This window comes from Ambystoma mexicanum, chromosome 6p (genome assembly GCF_040938575.1).
Source record: "Ambystoma mexicanum isolate Mex_15411 chromosome 6p, UKY_AmexF1_1, whole genome shotgun sequence".
In the NCBI taxonomy this organism is placed as follows: domain Eukaryota; kingdom Metazoa; phylum Chordata; class Amphibia; order Caudata; family Ambystomatidae; genus Ambystoma; species Ambystoma mexicanum.
The window spans coordinates 1,246,113,695-1,246,130,050 of record NC_090935.1 but is presented as its reverse complement, the minus strand read 5'-3'; the positions used below and the strand labels follow the sequence as shown (position 1 = coordinate 1,246,130,050).

Sequence of the window (16,356 nt, the reverse complement as noted above, 5' to 3'; positions counted from 1 at the left end):
TTTCAAAGCGCTTCAAGGCAAGGGAGGGAACAAGGAAAATACAATGACCTTCTTACAGGCCATGAACAGTAAGGATGTGAAATTAACTATCGTACTAGGCCTGACGACATTTCAGATAGTGCTGGAGGAGGGCAGGGGAGGAAAAATAAACAGTAAAGGGAGGGGGGAGGAGACAGACGAGGTTGCTATCATAGTAGGTCCAGGGACAATTCTTATAGAGTAAGTGCATAGAAGAAAGTAAGGGGAGCAGATAGAAAAAGGGAGAAGGCAAAGGAGGAGAAAAAGAGCAGCAGGCAGGAAGGCACCAGGTGGGCGGGGCTTGCTAAGTGGTAAAAAAGAGCGGCAGGCAGGAAGGCACCAGGTGGGCGGGGCTTAGGCCAGGTGACCTAGATCCACTTGCACTTGCTCCCCATCTGCAAAGGAAAAGAGGCTGGAGGGCTCCTTAAGTAGGGGAAAAAGAGCGGCAAGCAGGAAGGCACCAGGTGGGCGGGGCTTGCTAAGTGGTGAAAAAGAGCGGCAGGCAGGCACCAGGTGGGCGGGGCTTAGGCCAGATGACTTGCAAAGGCCTAATGCTGAAACACATATAGGGAGTCTTCTGTGAAGTCCCTGAACACTTTAACTAACTCTAAAAGTTAATACTTACTTGTTTTAATAAGATCTCTTATGGCACTTTGACTTTCCTGCAACTGAACCCTATCCTGACCTGCCTACAGCTGGCACCTAGACCACTAGGGTCCCTCTTCTGCCTCTGAGAGAGCTCATGCAATAGACTAGGGAAGGATTGGATGAGAAAACGATTCTGCCTTGAAAGTCTAACCAGTGTAAAAGTACTTGCTAAAGAAGTTAGTTTGGTAACTAACTGCATCTCTGTGAAAGAAGTTGCAACGTGTCATTAAGTTTATGCTTTCTTCAGTTGCATTCTGCCCCCTCTAAAAAGTGTACAAGTTGCTTTACTAACTTTTAATGGTCCGCCTCCCCCGCCCCCACCTCCCTTCTAAATAGTGATAAGTCTGGTACTGGTTTATCCTTGTTTAACTGAATGAGTGTGAACACGTAATGGGGTTTACCTGCCTTGAAATGCATTGTGTCTTTCTAAAGTGTAACATTGGGGTTTTCTTTTCCTGGTCTGCTTCATACAGATTCTAAAACAGTCTTTGAGTTAATACTTGTCTTTGAGTTGCTGGTAGCTCCTCTTAAAAGTATATAAACCTTACTCACCTTGAATAGCTGCTGCTTTTCTGTACTTGTAACCCTGGGTTGTGCTTCCCTGAATTGCTTTGGTACGATTTGAAAATAGTTTAAAGTTCTTACTTACACTTGAAACTGTATTCTACACTTATTAAAATTATACTCGGTATAACTAGCTATTATATAAAAGATAGTCATCGGTCAGTTACTCACCTGTCATGATCACAGGAGTTAGTACCCGGTCGATCCTTCCAAGGCACATGTCACCCACTCCATTAGAACACACCAGGATGTCAAGAATAGGAGCAGTGAGGAGGACTGGACCACACTGGTGTGTGGCTGGTGCAAGCAACAAGCTCAGCCACAATATTATACTAAATAGCCTTTCCAAGATGGCCACCTAAAAAACACTCGCATGGAAACCAACATGGCTCCAGTTTATTCCACAGCTGCCAGAGCAGGCTTCGCTTACTTTTCAACCAGGGAGTGTCCCAGGGCTATCAAAACTAGACCCCGACGTCCCACTCCCTGCTTCGCGTTGCATCTGCTCCTCAGTAAGCAGTTTAGCGCCTACTTTGTCCCGACCCATGCCAGCAAAGAGAAAACATGAGAGAACCTAAAGAGAGCAAGAAGCAGTGCGCACGTGCTACACTAGGGAACCAAGAAGAGAAGACGACAGGAACCAGCACTCCCTCATCGCGCTAGCAGGTCAGCAAGGGAAAACCTGCAGATTAGTGAGTGCGCGCTGTGCAAAGGACGGAAACCGGGACTCGCTTGCTGCATCAAGAGTTAACCGTGGCTACTTACCGGCATTACTCACAATGTTGGTCTCTAGACACTCGGCCTCCTCGCACGCACTGCCGACTGGGGACCTGCAAACAAAAGGAACAAGTTAAGGATAGAAGCGCACTTGTGCCCACACAGCTACAAGAAGACAAACCCACGAAAGACATCCTATGGAAGCAACAAGGCAAGGCAAAACATAGACACTGAAGCCTGAGTAGGAGTGTTCCCATACCCAGCAGCATGTGAGTCGAAGCAGGTCTGGACCTCAAGGAGCAGTGAGGCAACTGGAACCGGTGCAGGGCTCCGGAGAGACACAAGTTACGGTGAGTCCAGTCCCTCCCCAGGGGACAGTGGGAGCGGGAGAGCTGTGGGGGGAGACTACCATCACAATAGTAATTGTCCCTCTTAGTTTTAGATGTCCATAATCAGGGCCAAGACAACCCACCCATCAATGCTCCTGCCCCCCTTACATTACCTTAAAATACGTTGTGTCTTTCTTAAAGCGTAAATGGGTTTTGCTTTCCCTGCTTTGCTTCGTGCATTCTAAAATCGTCATTATGATTTCTAAAATTGTTATTGGGTTTTCATACTTCTCATTGAGTAGCCTGAGGCCTCTCAAAGTACGAGTTGATTTTACTAGCTATGGACCGAGTTCTAAAAAGTAATGTTGGAGGGAATATACTCTTAACACGGTTGGTTTACTATGTGGTTTCATAACTGAGTGTCACTGCATGACTGACTGCGTCAACTACCCTTGAAATACTGATTATATTCTAAAAGAATATATAGCCTGATCTTATTCCCCAATAAAAGTAGATTACTATCCTGAATATGTAACCTTAGGTTTAACTCATCTTGACTTGCCTCTTGCGCCTCTAAATAAGGTTATACCTTGGTTTGCATACCATAAGTATTAAGATGGTTTTTATGATTGTGTTTATATGATGTTGTAGTACTTACCCAAGAATTATCTTGCTCTACTTGTATTTAAATACACCCTTCATTTTTACAATACATAGTTTCTCTTTAGACCAAATGTTCGCTTCAATTTCTTTGGACCAGGTTACAGCCCCCTCTCCCTCGATAAGCCTGGCTGCTCTGTCCATGCTACCACATTCTTAGGTCGTAAAGCCTTATACTAAGAGTGGAGCTTATGTACTGCCTCAGATGTATGGTTTTATGAAACCCTTATTTGGACTAAAACTGTCCTAACACTTAATATCTCTTTGAAGGCATCTGTGTTTTACTTTTGCAGCACACAGCTCCTTATCAGCAGTATTGCTGGGAACACTTTGGGCTCTGCTTTGAGATTCTTTCTTCTCTTTACCCTTCTTAACTGCAGTTCCTAAGGATAAAAGTTACATTATGAGAGATTGGCACACACCACCGTATGTGGAGTGCCAAGGGATACCTAGTATTCCCCCTTCTCTCTGCTCATGTGACTTTTTTTATTCCCCTAGACAACCCTATAGTGATGGCTGGTGGCAGTGTATGTATTCTACCAACTATTGTGCTATTTCCTTTTACCGCAGATTGTGTTCAGCCTCGTTGTGCACAATAGGGTCACCTATTTTCTAACTTGTTGACTCCTTTCTTGGTTAGCCCTTCTACCATTCTGGGAGGGGAGGCGTGTGTGTCCTTTGGCGGGAACCCTTGGGTGCCCCCGTTTAGGCTCCAGTGTGTCTGGGCAGGCAGGAAGTGCGGGAGGAGTTATTCACTCCCCTGCCCTTTGCAGAGGAGAGTGTGCTGAAACTGAATGAAAAGTGAGCTTTCTGAGGTGAAAGGCAAGTCGACCACTGGAAACTGAATTAAGCGAAGCTGAAGACGACCAGAGATGCCTGTAGACCCTCTACCACAACCTGAAGCGACCACTGCTGTCCTGCCTGTTTTCCACTTGACAGAAGAGCTCCTTGAACCGAGAAGTCGCTCCAGAGGGTTGGAGTGTGTGAAGAGGTGTCCACGTCCCTCTGATCCAAGCTGCCGGCTTGTGTCCCTTTTAGTGAGTCCTTTTGCAGGGTCTCCATTGTTGTTCAAGTATCTTTTCCTAGAGACTAAACATATCCTAGAAATATTTGCTGTTCTGCTTCTTAAGACTTTGAATCCATTGTGAACTGACTTTTGCATATAGTTAGGGATTGGACTTTAAAAGATTTAGTTTGCCAAGAAAGTGTCTCTCGAACGTCTGGTACTGTAAGAATAACCAACCGTTTTCCCTCCTAAAATACTTCATCTTATGTGGTTTTGCTAACTGAATACAATTACTGTATATCTTAGTCTTGACGTGATTGCGAGGTCAAACTCTGTAACAATTGTTCTGTGGGCAACTACCACTGAAGCAGTGGCCTTTGAAAAGTATTGTTTTCCTAAGTGTGTTCGTTAATTGAATGAAGTATATTTCTGACTTCCTTGTGTAAATATAATAAATGCAATATTTTAATGTGTTTCTTTGGGCTACTGTACTAAGTGGGTTCAGTGTACTTGCCTTCAGCTCCCATTTTCCTCCTATGATAAGCCTGACTGCTCTGCCACTCTACCCAGGTTCCTTAAGCAGCACATACTTGTACAAAGAATTGGACATGTATGCAAAGGTGTTTTATGAAGTCTTACCTCAAGTGTACTTTAGGAAAACTCCCCTAACGCCCGTCACTGCAGGTTTACCTTATTTCTTTTTTCTCACTCTCTATTCCTGCGATTGAAATCCATTACAATATATGCCGATTCCCACAGTAGTGTAACAGTGTTCCAATTCTCGTGAGATTCCCCAGATAAGCTGACAATGATCACTGTAACTGGAACCCCAGACATCCCCCAACTTCACATGGTGTCCTCTTTCCTCCACCACACTTGTAGCCTGATGCGATTGTGTCCTATTTTTTTCCCCTCCAAATAGCTTTTTGAGCACTTTTCGACTTCTCCTGGTATCGCAAGAATGGCTCACATCGAGCAAAAAGTTACTTTTTTCATTTCTGAAAATCCTCTCTGCTGCAAAGCATCATGGGAGATTTTACGAGCAGGAGGCACTCCAGTCTGTCGAATATTTAAAAAAAACTACTAGACAGATTTATCCCAAACGAGTCAATGAAATTAAGTCAACCCCTTGTGCTCAAGTTGCTTTTATATGGTCCAAATCCGTCCAGGGGTTTTTGTGCTATGGCTGTTCACAAAATGCACATTTTCTCTATGGGGAAAATGAATGGCGGTCTGTTTTCTTACGAATCTCTTATTTTATCTTTCCCAAAAAATGTCCAGTTTGGAGGGCGGGGTGTGTGACGAACATTTGATTTCGGAAATATAATCCAAACTATATTAGCAGTAGGATTTTGAGAAAAGTCTTATGTACAAAGGTTTCACCTTCACTATAGGGCAGCAACATATATTTATGAGCCATGCAGCAGGTATTTAGAATATCTTTTGACTTGTTGGTTTAGTTACTACTTATTGGGTGGAGTGCGAAAGTTGGACAGAAATGCTGGTTCTTGACCCGTTAAGGCAGAATTCCAGATGGGCAGTCCCAGCTCTTTCACAAGATGATACTTAACATGCTGGACCACCATCCACAAGTTTGAGATGTTTCCTGTTGAGAAGGTGTGGAACAGTTGGCTATCCACAACGGGTAGAACAAGGTGTGTGTGTGTGTGTGTTTGTGTGTGTGTGTGTGTGTGTGTGTGTGTTAGTTGCAGAATTAGCCATTTTAGCCAACTCTCACACAGCACCACCCAGTAGTGGTCAATGGAAATTCACCTCTAGTTTAAAGCCAGATGGGCAATGCATTATGGGTATGCACATTGTTTAAAGCCTTTGCTCCAGGAAAGTCTTTCTATATGTCAGTGCTGTTTTATGCATAGTCTCAACCCAAGACAGACAGCTCGGAAGGATTTGGGCCACTGCATACGTTGCACTAGAAGTGATGGCTACCGATTTTTCCTGACACCTACCCTCACCCCCCCACCCCCTATTTATTTTTATTTTCCTTTGGATGAATGCTAGATTTTGCAGTTTGCACAGCATTTTGTCTATTGTATTTCAGATGAACATTTTTTTTAAATTTATTTATTTCTCTCCCCTGTTCTTCAGAAATTCCAGATCAAAGCACCTGGAGTCTGAATCCCGATGCCTCGTATGTCTATTACTGTTCCAATGAAACAATCCATGGTGTGGAGTTTGACTTTGTTCCCGATGTGAAAGGAGCAGTTTTGGTGTGTGACATGTCATCCAATATCTTGTCAAAGCAAGTGGATGTTTCAAAGGTATGGTACAAAATCTGGATATCTATGTGGTTTCATTTGCTTCTATTTTATTGAATATCCTTTGGGGGAACCAAACTGGTCTCGTGACTTATCAAATGGTCTGATCGTAGCTCTTTCAGAATGAGACTGCAGGTAAACCTCAAGTAGAGTGGCTCTATTTAAGATATTTCTCTGACTCACTATAATATCTATGTGCGTCCACCGGCTAAGGTTTTGTGTGGTTGTGAGATTTGCTTACAAATATACGCCAATGACATCCAGCTGTGTTGAATCCTCTCGTTATTCAATTGATTCGCATTTGTCTGGTCAGTTTTCCTGTCCTTGTGCAAATACTTTTTCCTCAGAACTGACCAGATCACACAAGGAGATAACCAGTATAGCATTTTCGTGGCCTACGTTTTGAGTTTAAGATCTTGTGCATCATCTGGAAACTTAATCGCTGCCAGACATCCTCACCTAGTACCACAAATCTGTACATCAACCATAACCATGCTCTGCTTCCCAAAATGTACAACTGTGCTGTCGGCCAAAATTTGTTTTGGGGTAGAAGCCTCCATCACGAAATCTCTTTCCTGTGAAGCGATTTCTAACTGTATGCAGTTTAGAGGGCTCCCGAAGACTCGCCTGTTCCTTTTTCAAATGGTTGCAGAAAATGTTGCGCTGGGACTACATGTTCGTGGTGCTCTGCAAATTTGGGTTCACAGGGTACATCCTCCAGATGGTGGGGCTACTTTACAAAGTAAAAGTGCCTCGGTGGTCACAAACGTCTTGTCCTTCATCCCTTTCCCCTTGCACACCAGCACTTGCCAGGGTTGCCCGCTCTCACCCCTACTGTATGCCCTGGCAATTGAACCGATGGCCGCTAAATTGAGGAACGATGACGGCTGGTCGGACATGATTAAGGGCCCAGATGAACATAGAATTTCGTTATATGCAGATGATATATTATTCTATATCAGCCAGTGCTCCAGATCCCTCCCACACATCTCTGACATACTGTGCGAATATGGGCTTGTGGCCCGACTACAGCGTCAATTGGGACACAGCAAGGCCCCCTTCTTGAGATGCTTTGATGTGGCTGTCACATTCCAGCTGAATGATAGGGGAAGATGGTGCCTGTAGGCTGTGTCTTCCCGAGTACATGTGACTATGCGTTTCGTGCGGTGAGCAGATAAAATGGGTGCGGAATGGCTGCGCACATTTTGGAGGCTTATCTTCCATCATTCATTTATCAAAAAGCCCAGGTGACCGCACTTTCCCAGTGCGGATGGTTGAATTCCACAGTCTTTCACCTCCCGCCACCCCCAAACTGTCCACTCCTTAGCACACTTCTCATCAGAACCTCAGTCCTTCCAACCCCCAATTCCCATTCAGATTGCCCCACACTCCTGTTTCAACACTGGCAACTATGATCTCTTCACCCTCACTCCTGGTTCCATCGCCTCCACTGGCATCTGCCGCTGCCTTTTTTATGCCTCGCAAATAACAAACTTGAAAGTCATAACATTGCAAACCCAACCACCACCTGCTGACCCTTGGTGAGCCAGAACCCCAGCTTCCACACGCAACCATTAAGACAATAGATTTATGGCCCGACCTCATGATTAACTGCTGGCCCCCAAGAAAAACTTAGTGTAATATAGCCCCGTAATCTGCAAGGGCTCCCTACTCGACTACCAAATCGTTTTTTTTCCAGCTCCCTGTAAGGGCCACGAGGCAAACGCCATGATGCGTTAATCGTTATCCCCATTACTCTGAATGTCTAGATGACCAGTGGTATCATAAGTCGGACAGGGTATCTGTCTCTAGTAAAAAAAAATTAAAAAAAAAGGCAGGGGTGCAGACCAGAGCTAGAAGCATGGTATTTGGCTCCCCTTAATGGCAGTGTGCAGGGAGATGTTCCCCTAAAATTCTCTATACCTAACAATCCGTGGAGTTCTACACTGGACTATATTTTTGTTTCCTTGAATCTGCAACTTGGGGGAGGATTATTAGAAATATTACTATCAACTTCAAGTGATCACTGTATGCTGGTATATTCAGCCCAAATAAACAGACCGGTAACGCATGCATTAGTGGACTTAAAATGGAGATCAACCCAAGGAATCCTAGTGTAAGATGGTGCCAAAAGATTGCAACTCTATTTAATGGGGCAGTTAGGGCTGAGTACAACGCTGGAGATACAGTTCTATGTAACCCTATGGAATTTGAACCTACTATTTAATCTATCCTGGATAGATTAACAACCCCAAAGATGCTGAGGAAAAGGATTACTGGTCAAACTCAGAAACGTGCCTTTGTTTATGAGGTCCAAAAGCATAAGAAAGAGCTATGCTTTAACCTAAGAGTATTAAAAAGAAAGGGGCTACTACCAATGACAGAGGTACAAACTTTGACGACTAAATTTAAAAATTGGAAACCATGGCACGAGTTCTTGATGCTCATCAGTGATGCAGAAAGGATGTTGAACTGTTTTATTTGGGAAAGCATATTGACACATTTTGGTACTTGATTAAATCCGTGGCATTGATGCCTTTCTCCAAGCTCCAATAACAGATGAGGTTTGGATGGCCCACTTTAAGTATCTATACATGGTAGACGAAGCTGAAGAGCCAGTGGGATGTAGTTGTCATAGCTGGACGGGTGCTATTACCTGGACAATGATATTGTAAATCTAATTAAACGGAGCAAAAAATCAAATGCGCCTGACCCAGACGGTTTGTCAACCATGACATTAAAATCGGATGAGCTTTTTTGATGCAGCGTCCTTTGTGCATTGTATGGTAGCTGTTAAGATGGATTTCTGAACTCTGACCTGGTGGGCAGAGGTTAAGAAGGCCAGCCTAGTTTCTTGGAACAGGGTAACCTTCTGGACAAGCCAGACCAATCAAGGTAGCATTGGCGGCGGTCAAGACTAGGTCTCAGGAGGGGTGAGGCTGATCGAAAGTCCACAATGACCACACACAGTGAAGGACACTACAATTTACTCTATGTATTTTTGCTATAAACCTGACATTTATTGAAGGCCTTTTAAATCAAACACAAGCAAAGATCAGAAGTAATACTTAAACCAACACAACACTACTATAAAACATATATACAAAACCAATGGCCTAAAGGAATTGTACACAGTAAGGGTCCACAACCTTTTAGGGAAAAGAGCAAACTGTGAGAATATACTTTAGGCAGTCCTTCACTTTATCAACCCTGTTAGGCAGAACTCTCAGAAATGTGCTAATTCCCTTTTACCTTAGAGACCCCCAGCTCTTTTGCTGGACTTCAGGACTTTTAATTTTTAACCTGGAGAGAGTGAGCCCTTTTTCTCACTCTCATGTATTTTTATTGTGATTTGGCCCTGTTTCTTTTGACTTTGGAGTCTGACAAACTCCATAGGCATCATCATTACATTGTGACACACAGCACCATCAGTGCAGTGGCACAGGGAAGTCTCTTAGATTTCCCAAAGGTTTAAATACCTTCTCTTGGTGAAACTAAGAGCAGTGAAGTGAAATTAACTTTAATTGCATTTTGTAACTTTCTAGACCCAGTACACACTATCTTACCATAGGGTACTGGAGGGCTTACTTAGTATCCCCTTTTTGTCTAGTTTCTCAGGCAAAATTTTTATGTAAAAATGGCCCAGGTCTTCTTTTTTCGCCCTTTCTTTTTGGAAAGGTCCTTGAGATTTACTCTGCGCGCCAAACCAGGTTTGGTTCCTATATTTATTTTGCCTTTGGCAGGATTCACGAGTGAAATCTGCCTTTGGCTCCAGTATGTCTGGCAGGGGCAGGAAGTGAGGGAGGTGCCCGAAACTCCCTGTGGTTAATCCCCTTGGTTACAGGAATGCACCCAAAGATGATTGTCCGGCAAGGATAGCCCCCCTGCTGTGTGATTGACAGCTAGGCTGGAATGAATGGGAGAACCCTGCATAAAAGGTGAAGCTTTTTGGCTTGGAAGGCAGTCGACCACTAGACGAAGGAATCTGAAGAAGAACTTGGAAGAGATGCCTGCTGCAACTCCTGGACCGTTGGTTTGCCCAGTGAAGCCCTGCTGCTGTGCTGAAGCTCTGAACTCGCCTCAACTAGAGAAGCCCTGCAAGGATGACTTCTCCCTTTGAGTTGGTGGGACCAATCAATTCCAAAGTAAGCCCGTTTGGACATCCCCCTCAGAGCTGGCTGTACTTCCACTGCGCTGCTGCTGGAACCGGAGTGCCAGGGAGAGGAACACCAGATTGTGTGCATTGCTTTTAAGTTGGACCCGAGCGCTAGAAAGACCCTCCGGATTTCCCTGAGGCAGGACTGACCACGCCTGAGCAACCTCAACAGAGTGCTGGACCCCAGAAGCAAGCAAAGTGTAAAGTGGTATCTGAGAACTGCAGTGTTGCTATTTGCTGTCGGCAAAGCTTGCCCATTGCTTCCGCTGACCTTCCCATTGTAGAGCAGGAGTACCCAGAAGTCCTCTCTTGTCCCCATGATTGAGGCTCTGGAACAACAGGATCTGCAGAGCTGTACAGGAACGGAAGCCAGCTGGAACCATTTCTTCTAACCAGAGGTGCTGTAAAGTCTAGGAGAACTTGCCTCTTGTTGTTTAGCCTTGCTTGCTTTCAGTTGAGACCTGTCTTGGTTACCTTGCAGAGTTGCTAAAGCTTTGCCCCGCACAAGCCTCCCAGCTTGTGGCCCTTCAGGTTTTATATTTTCAACACACATTTCTGTAAACTTTGCAATACCTTTTTACCTACCTGCAAAGAAGCTCTTTAGCTCCCCTTGACATTGTGCAATTAACATTGGCAGTCCTGGCTTCCTGAGAGACTCCTCTTTACCTCTGACTTTGTGCTTTGGCCTTTCCCCTAGGAAAGGGTTAATTTACTCTGCATTTGAAGGTTTGAAAAGTACTTACCTGTTTGCGAATTATTTGTTAACCTTTGTTTTATACCTCTATTCTATCTTTTACACCAAACTCGGTATTGCTCTAAATGTACCAGTGATAAATCAATGTCCTAGCTATTTAACTCACCTGAAGGTGTAGGAAGTGTCTGTGTGCTATCACCAATGGGTATTATCTGATTTAGAGAAACCAAGTGTATTATAATTGTTACATATATGGCTCCCTTCCGAAGAAGGCTTATACAACTGACTGTGAAATAAATTCATAATAATTTTATCAAGAAACCTTGAGTGTAAGTGTTTATTTGAATAACTGCTACTGTGAAACTCTGTCACAACATTACTGCTCACATTGACCCCTCTTGTGATAAGCCTGGCTGCTCAGCCACACTACCAACCTGTGTAGTTCAGACTTGTACCAAAGGTTGGGTCCCTATTGGCAGGAGGTCAAGGTTATTGTAGTGCACCTAAAGGGTACTGCATACAATCTTGCCTAACAAACCCTAACTGAAAGGCAGTCCAGTCCCCAAAAAGATTGGACCCTTCTGCTCAAATGTACTTTCGGATGCAGTAGCACGCAAACATGCGGTTGGGCAAAAAACAGGGTCTCTTGCAGGGGCTGTAGCAGCTCAGGAAGGCAGTGAAGAATAAGTTCCCACTATTCGAGGAAGGTCTCCCAAGAGGGCAGAACAGACTCCCAAGAGTTGGGAATAGCTCGATAGCACAGGATAACTCGATAAAGGTGAGTGGCCCTCAGGGGACACTTGTGCATAAAAATAGATGGATGCGCCAGGGGCCACCGGTAAGGTTTGCAAGTACTCACCTACACAAGGCTCACTCCGGACCAAGCATCGCTTGAGTCCACCTCGGTTGTGGGTTAAAATGCTGCAAAAGTGCGGCTGTGCGGCTTTCAGCGTTTGAGTTCCAGGAATGATTCTGTGTGCAGTACAGTGGCGATTTCTCCTCTCCTCTCCTCTCCTGATGAAGGGATCAACTCTATTTCACTGCAGCTCGTCTCAGGGCAGAGGGGGCACAGCAGCAGCGCACCCACAAAGTTCATCACCACTACTAGGCGACACGGTGACCGCGTGTACTCTGGTTCAGGCGTACTCTCATAATTCCAGGTATAGGGCGCGTAGTTGTACGAAACCTGGGAGAGTGTCTTGGACCCGGTACTTACGATTTCAAGAGTTCACTCGCGACAATGGCGGTTTCAGAGCAAAGGTCCTGTGCAAGCTGGTCAGTTCACTGGTTGGTGCAGGAACACTTCCGAAAAAGTCTCACTTGCAGGTTAAGGTGGAGGTGCCGTAAATATAGTGGTTCTCCCTATTCAAATTGGGCAAAGCGCCTTTGCAGACCTTCTAGTTGGATCAGAAGCAGGGGGGGGGTTCTGTAGAGCAAGAACGTGCCCGGGGTGACAAACCTTCCAGCGGGTCACCAGCGGTTCCTCAACTCCAGTTTCTTAGTTTCAGGATGCTTGGATCCTATCCCAGGTTCAGTGAGAACTCAAGAGATCGACCTGGTATGGGTGTTCGGGCCCTTCTCTTATTCAGAATCTCATTTTGCGGAAGAATGCATGACCGAATAAGGACTGACCCGAGTTTGCTCATCCTGGACAAGACAGTCCGACATAGAGGAATTACAGCTCCATCCTGTTAGTGCTTTTATGTTCCATGTTGCATCCCGTCACCTGTAAATTATGGTCCACAACTGACTTTGTGTTGGCGTCCATATGCCTTCGGGCTATTTCGCGCGGTACAAGCAAATACAAAAAAAAAAGAAAAGATGTCAAAAGGACAGAATAAAGGATCTCGTGTAATGGCCATTTTGGGGCCAAGCCACTGTCCAGGGCCAAACGCGATATGGACCGAAAGAAAGAGTTAAAAATATGTGAAAAATAACAGCTGGTACCACCTCTGTCCAACACACATCTGTACTTCTACCGAAAAATCCTTTGAGGGTGTCTAGGTCCTTTAAAAATGACAGGACGACGCCAGCACACTATACTGTAAGGTTCTTTGTGCACTGGTAAAAATATTGCAAAGGACTTCCAACAAAGTGAAAGACTAAGGGAAACAAGTCTCCCAGTACTGACTATCTTTAAGGGCATGTCAGTTTCCCCATAACAAAGGGAAAGAAAAGCCAGCGGAGTGCAGCAGAAGGCTGTGCTCCAATGGCAAAAGTCAGGCTAGGATGGTCAGACAACAGCAAAAAGTTGGGAGGGTTCACAACTGGATGGAAAATTACACATGAATGGAAAATCTTTCCTAACAGTAGCATGTTGGTGACCCAAGTGATCCCATCGTCTTGAAAGTCAGTTTAATTTTGGTATTCAAGGGTAAAGTTCAGATTCTCCCCATTGAACTACAGACCAATCTCCTTACTGGATGCAACTAACAAAATATTCGATAAAATGTTACAAAGGAACTGCAAATTTGGGCTTTAAATGCAAGTAATTTGGACATTTATCAAGCAGGTTTCAAGCAGGGAGTTAGCACAGCACTAAATAACTTCCGTCTCTTTGTTGGACAGTCAGGCGAGGGGACGGGAAAGACCAGTGTACATCGCCCTCTTCGACATAAGTAAGGCCTTTGACTGTGTGAATCGCCCAATCCTTTGGAATGAAATGTAGACATGTGGTTGCCCAATTGCATTGCTTAGTAGGTCAGTCGCCCTGTATAAAGATACAAAAAATAAGTGAGGCTCGATACCCAGGGAACAAACACCAAGAGGATAAACATGAACAGCGGCCTCTGCCAGGGCTGTGTCCTGGCCCCCTTTTTGCTTAACTTTTATATCAAGAATATGGGCTCATGCAGGGACTTAATTCGAATTAACCGTCCGACTCCACATCCCTGTCTGTAGGGCACACTAATAATCAATTTGTGACTATAAATTTATATCTTTTGTATAGAACTCAATTTAAATATTGCAAAATCCAAAATGCTGATATTGAATGCAGAGTAATCAAAGGGGAAAAAGCGCTGTTGGTGTGTATCGCAGCAGATCTTGGAACAACACATAACAGCCTAAAAGAAGCATGGGTCCGCCCTCTCCTCATAAAACACTCCCTAGACCCATCTTCCCACAATAACTACTGCCCTATCACCACTGTCCCATTTCTCTTTAAAATCCTAGATAAAGTTGCCCACAACCAGATCCAACACTTCTTTGAGTCCAACGCCATCCTAGGGAAAAGGCAGTCAGGATTCCGTAAAGGCCATGACACTGAAACCGCCTACTGGATCTTAAAAATCAGATAACCGAGATAATGGACAAAGGCAAACCAGCCTTCTTATTGCTTCTGGACCGGTCAGCCGCATTTGATCACAAAATCCTTACCGCCCCCCTCACCAATGAAGCCCACTTCTCCAAACAGGCCTCCTCCTGGATAACCTCCTTAGAAGGCAGACCAATGAAGGTCTTCTCTGTCAGGCAAACGCAGCCCTGCCACCATCCACGGCGGAGTTCCCCAGGGCTCCTGCACAGCGCCAACCCTTTACAATCTTTTTACTAAGCCCCTTTTCGACTAACTGGACTCCCTCGGCCTAGCTTACACCTACTATGCCGATGATACTCAAGTACTCCTCTCTCTCACTGGATCGTACAACCTAGATTCTGCAGCCCTTCTCCAAACATACTCCACCATCCAAGCTTGGATGGCAGACAACGCGCTATGCCTCAATGGAGACAAACCAGAGATCATCATCATAGGCCCCAAAGAAATACTGTCCATACTCAACCATAATACAGCCATTTCACCATTGCCAATCATCCCTGTCTCCTCCTGAGTGAAGACCCTTGGGGTCACCTTGACTCCGCCCTGTCTATGACCCGGCAGGTAAGTGCCATTGCTTCCGCCTCTGCCCACACCACCAAACTAATAAATGCTATAAAACCATTCCTTTCCAACCAAAATTGTCTAGCCATCACCCGAGCCACCATTGGAGCTAAACTAGACTATTGCAATGCTCTTCTTGCAGGCACCTTAGCTAAAAACCTAAATCGGCTCCAAATAGTCAAGAATAACGCGCTCAGAGCAGCTCTCAATATCCCTAAAAGAAACAATATCACACAGGCTAGACGGGATGCCCACTGGCTACCGGTAAAGGAGAGAATCACATTTAAGCCACTCACATTAAAACAAATGCTTAATACTTTCGGCCCCTCCCTACTTAGCTGAAACCATCATCAGAGGTCCCTCTTAGCGTCCCAAGAGAACTCACTACGCCAACCAACTGTGCATTCTGCCCATGAAAAGGGCCAAAGCAGGGGGATCGGCTTTCCTCATTTAGCACTAAAACTTTGGAACGCCTTACCCGATGCACTCCGAGCTGAGACCTCCATCGCAGCTTTCCTCAAAGGCCTCGAAACAACACTATTCAACTAAAACACTCCACCTCACGCCTGTTGTAACTCTGCATGTCTTATGTTATGCCTGTAACTAAGTATGCTTTTTTTCTGTAACCAGTTATGATTATATGTAATAATGCCACGATGCTTCAGGGCTGCTGTGCATTTATATACATGTAAATAAATAAGGACAAAAAAGAAGCAGTATTCCTAGCGTCTGCCTCTGTTGTCCCAATTTGATTATAAGGTTGACAGATTTTCAATTCTACCTATGCTCGGCTATATAGGCAAAATATACTTCCTAGACTGATTTTTGGAGCAGAACATGATACTTCTCGGTCCAAACTGGAAGCTTTATTATGGAAAAAGGTGTTGGGTCTTCCCAGTTCTGTACCAATGGCCGGAATTGGGAATGAACTGGGCTTACTTCCCCTGCAAATGTTTGTAGAGTAGAGGGTGTTACAAATCTACGCTTTGATTTTAGTCCCCCCCGAAGCGCCTTTATATGTCAAATTGAAGGAAGCACTGAATGCAGGAACAAGTAGGACACTTTTGAAAAGGCAAGGTAACTGCACTGACCTGCTGACGAGGATAGTCATGCTGACCATCTTGTTGCTAATCCAAATAAAGTAATTTTAATGTCTGTACACCCTAGTTAAGTAAACATCCTTCAAGAGAGTATAGATTTAGGATATTAAGACTGAAATTGAATCTGCTTCTGACATTAGATGTCTTAGGTATGCGTCTGAAGCTCCCAACGGAAAAATGGTTATGTCTTCGCTGTTCCTTGACACATGAGACCCTAAGACTAGTATGCATGGGGTGCCTGGCTCTGTCGATTAATACTGAATGAGAAATTGGGCAGGTTTACAAACTATTGGGAGGGTGCCTTCTTAGGA

The 16,356-nt window shown here is 44.7% G+C and overlaps 1 protein-coding gene across 1 annotated transcript in view; it reads left to right on the top strand.

Moving 5' to 3' along the window:
- The window catches only part of PSAT1 (phosphoserine aminotransferase 1), a 70,060-nt gene that overhangs the window by 18,362 nt on the left and 35,342 nt on the right, over positions 1-16,356 (top strand). The window contains exon 5 of the mRNA XM_069625900.1: positions 6,049-6,221. Coding sequence (XP_069482001.1) covers positions 6,049-6,221 — 173 coding nt within the window. The remainder of the gene's footprint in view (positions 1-6,048; positions 6,222-16,356) is intronic.